The 3,447-nt window shown below is 48.1% G+C and overlaps 1 protein-coding gene across 1 annotated transcript; it reads left to right on the top strand.

Moving 5' to 3' along the window:
- Positions 1-2,530: 2,530 nt before the first annotated feature.
- On the top strand, positions 2,531-3,447 carry LOC128335377 (syntaxin-1A-like). Its single transcript, XM_053273482.1, has one exon. The coding sequence runs from the start codon at positions 2,557-2,559 to the stop codon at positions 3,445-3,447; it is 891 nt and encodes a 296-aa protein (XP_053129457.1). The 5' UTR covers positions 2,531-2,556.

The raw sequence follows: 3,447 nt of genomic DNA, 5'->3' as shown, positions 1-3,447 counted from the left end.
AAAGACAAGATCATTCCCTTTCATCAGCTTCGTTTACTATCGTCATCAGCCAAAGGGACCCGAAAAGAAAAGGGAAGAAGGTGGGAAATGAGGATGCTGAATTGGCCGTCTATGTGGATGATATAAGCACTGTTCAGAAATTCCGTCGTGCCTGCATTCAGATATCTACCACAGTGCATGCATTCATGTTAAAAATGAACCCCAGGCACAACCCCCTTGAAATGCCAGGTAGAGATAGAAACTGCTTATTAATTATTAATTATTCTTGATTAAAAATATTTATACCTCGCCCCACCAGTACACACTCAGGGTGGCTCACAACACGGACAAAACAAATACAATGTGAAGTATAAGATTAATAAAGTTAGACAGGTTAAAAGACCAGGCTAAAACCACATTTAAAATTACATTTAAAGTTTTTAAAACAAAAGTTATTAATAGAAAGTTCATAACTAACAACTAAGAACTAAAAAAAACCCCTACCAGATATATGCCATAACTATGTTCAACATAACAATGTGTATAACTTTACCCGCGTCTCGATCTGAACCTTTGCATGCTGTACTGAGCATAACATGTGAATAGACTATCATAATTGATCACGTTCAACCACTGGGAGAATTTAATAAGCTACTTTTAAGAATGGCCACCTAATGGTGCAGCAGGGAAATGACTTGACTAGCAAGCCAGAGGTTGCCTGTTCGAATCCCCGTTTGGGGAATGCCGATATTGGGCCCTCTCTCCTGCTGTTACTCTCCTGCAACTGGTACTCAGAGGCATACAGCCTTTGGGGCTGAAGGTAGTCTATAGCTCTCCGACTAGTAGCCATTGATAGACCTCTTCTCCATGAAATTATCCAAACCCCTCTTAAAGACATCCAGGTTGTTGGCTGTCACCACATCTTGTGGCAGAGAATTCCACAAGTTGATTGTGTGTTGTGTGAAAAAGTACCTCCGTTTGCTGGTCCTAAATTTCCTGGCAATCAATTTCATGGGATGACCCCTGGTTCTAGTGTTATGTGACAAGGAGAAGAACTTCTCTCTATCCACTTTCTCCAAACCATGTATGATTTTATAGACCTCTATCACGTCTCCCCGCAGTCGTCTTTTTTCTAAACTAAATAGCCCCAGGTGTTGTAGCCTTGCCTCATAAGGAAGGTGCTCTAGGCCCCCAGTCATCTTGGTTGCCCTCTTCTGCACCTTTTCCAGTTCTACAATGTCCTTTTTTAGATGTGGTGAACAGAATTGTATGCAGTACTCCAGGTGTGGCCGCACCATCGTTTTGTATAAGGGCATTATAATATTCGCAGTTTTATTTTCAATCCCTTTCCTAATGATCCCTAGCATGGAATTGGCCTTTTTCACAGCTGCCGCACATTGAGTCGACACTTTCAACGAGCTGTCCACCACAACCCCAAGATCTCTCCCCTGGTCAGTCACTGACAGCTCAGATCCCATCAATGTATACTTGAAGTTGGGGTTTTGATGGCAATGGTAAACCCCTCCCGTATTCTACCAAAAGACAACCACAGGGCTCTGTGGTCACCAGGAGTCGACACCAACTAGACAGCACACTTTACCTTCACTTTCAAGAATTGGACAAGAGTCTTGTGGTAGTCAGCATCAATTGCCCCCTTTGCTAAGCAGGTTCCACCCTGGTTTGCATTTGAATGGGAGACTACACGTGTGAATACTGTAAGGTATCCCCCTTAGGGGATGAGACCGCTCTGGTAAGGGCACCTTCATGCTTGCAAGCAGAAGGTTCCATGTTCCCTCCCTGGCATCTCCAAGATAGGGTTGGAAGAGATTCCTGCCTGAAACCTTGGAGAAGTCACTGCCAGTCTGTGCAGACAATACTGAGCTAGATGGACCAAGGGTCTGACTCAGTATATGGCAGCTTCCTGTGTTCTGAAGTAGATGCATTAAATACTGAGTTTATACATTAAATACTGAGTTTATACTGAGTTTATAAATCTCTTTCTAAACCTGTTGGCCTATAAGCAAAGCCAGCACGATACATTGGAGTTTGGTTAGTGTCCAGGTTGGAACAACGGGTAAACATTATTTATAACCCCCCTTCTTATAAGATACAAGCCAATTGACGTATGGAAGCATCTGCCTTGCATCAGGTTGCGGTGCTGAGGATCTTAGTTCAGATGGTGTCACACTGGAGGCAGTTCAATCTGGCTGTGAACCTTTCCCCTCCCTGTCCCTCGCGTTCACACTCCCCCACGTGACTCTCTTGCAAAGTTCATTCCTGCAGCTCACGTCAGCTGGCTGGGCCTGGTGCCACCCACACCTGGCATGGAATCTGGTCCGGCCGGTCTGAGTGAGCAAACTCTGGTTCGAAGTTTATTGCCACAGTCAATATTTGCCATAGCTTTAGGGAGGGAAGTTTTCCTTTCCTTCCTTCTTCTTCTCCTTCTTCTTTCTAAGCAGCCCTGTCTGGTGCAAAAGTCCCTAAACTCTCTGAAAATCCACCCCCAAACGGATGGCCGTGGCCGGCCGGCTGGCACCCTCCTTCCACAGATGTGTCCAGCCTTGAGAAGAGCTGAAGATGAAGGACAGGTTAGAGGAGCTTCGGAACCGAGTGAACGAAGACGAGGACCAGGACGATACGCTCTCTTTTGACAACCCCACCTTTAACGACCACGAGAGCAATCCCCTGAGCAAGACTTTCGAGGAAATCGCCCACCTTTCCTTGGCGCTGGATAAACTGGAGGAATTATCGGAGACAGTGGACAAGAAGCAGCAACAGGTGCTCTGCTGCACCACTGAAGGCAGCATTTACGAAGGGAAAAAAGAACTGAGCGCCATCAAGGAGGCTTTCACTGCTGAGGCCAAATTCATCCGGCCACAGCTCAGCAGTATCCAGGAGACCTTGGCTGGTGGCAACAAGCAGTGGCAAGCCGCCAGCCGCATCCGCTACAGCCAGGCCTCCCTCCTCGTCACCCGCTACCACAACATCATCACTCACCACTATGACAAAGAGACCCAGTATCTGGAGAAGCTGAAGGAGCAGATCCGAAGGCAGACGGAGTTGGCTGGCTTGAATCTGCCGGAGGAGGACCTCACGCGGCTGGTGGAGAGCCCCATGGCTCCTCGGATCGTGGGCCAAGACCTGGAGGTGCTCAGGGCCAGGCAGCACCTGGCCATGGCCCAGGTGCGCCACCAGCAGCTGCTGGACCTGGAAGCCCAGATCAAAGAGGTACACAGCCTCTTCCTGCACCTGGAGGTCCTGGTCTCGGAACAGCATGAGACCATCAACAGCATCGAGTACAATATCCTGCACACTCTGGATTATATCTCCCGGTCGAACGAGGAGGTCAAGAAAGCCCTCAAATATGAGCGGCAGTCTCGGTTCGCTGCCGCCCTGAGCGCGCTGCTGGGCCTCTGTGCCTGCTGCACTTGTTTATCCTGCATGGCAACCCCGAGTGTGGTGCGGTGA

This window comes from Hemicordylus capensis, chromosome 11 (assembly GCF_027244095.1).
Source record: "Hemicordylus capensis ecotype Gifberg chromosome 11, rHemCap1.1.pri, whole genome shotgun sequence".
NCBI classification, from domain to species: domain Eukaryota; kingdom Metazoa; phylum Chordata; class Lepidosauria; order Squamata; family Cordylidae; genus Hemicordylus; species Hemicordylus capensis.
Note: the sequence above shows the minus strand (reverse complement) of the source record. Positions and strands in the feature narration are given on the sequence as shown.

Coding starts and splice junctions, on each gene's coding strand:
- LOC128335377 (XM_053273482.1), top strand. CDS start 2,557: ATGAAGGACAGGTTAGAGGAGCTTCGGAACCGAGTGAACGAAGACGAG.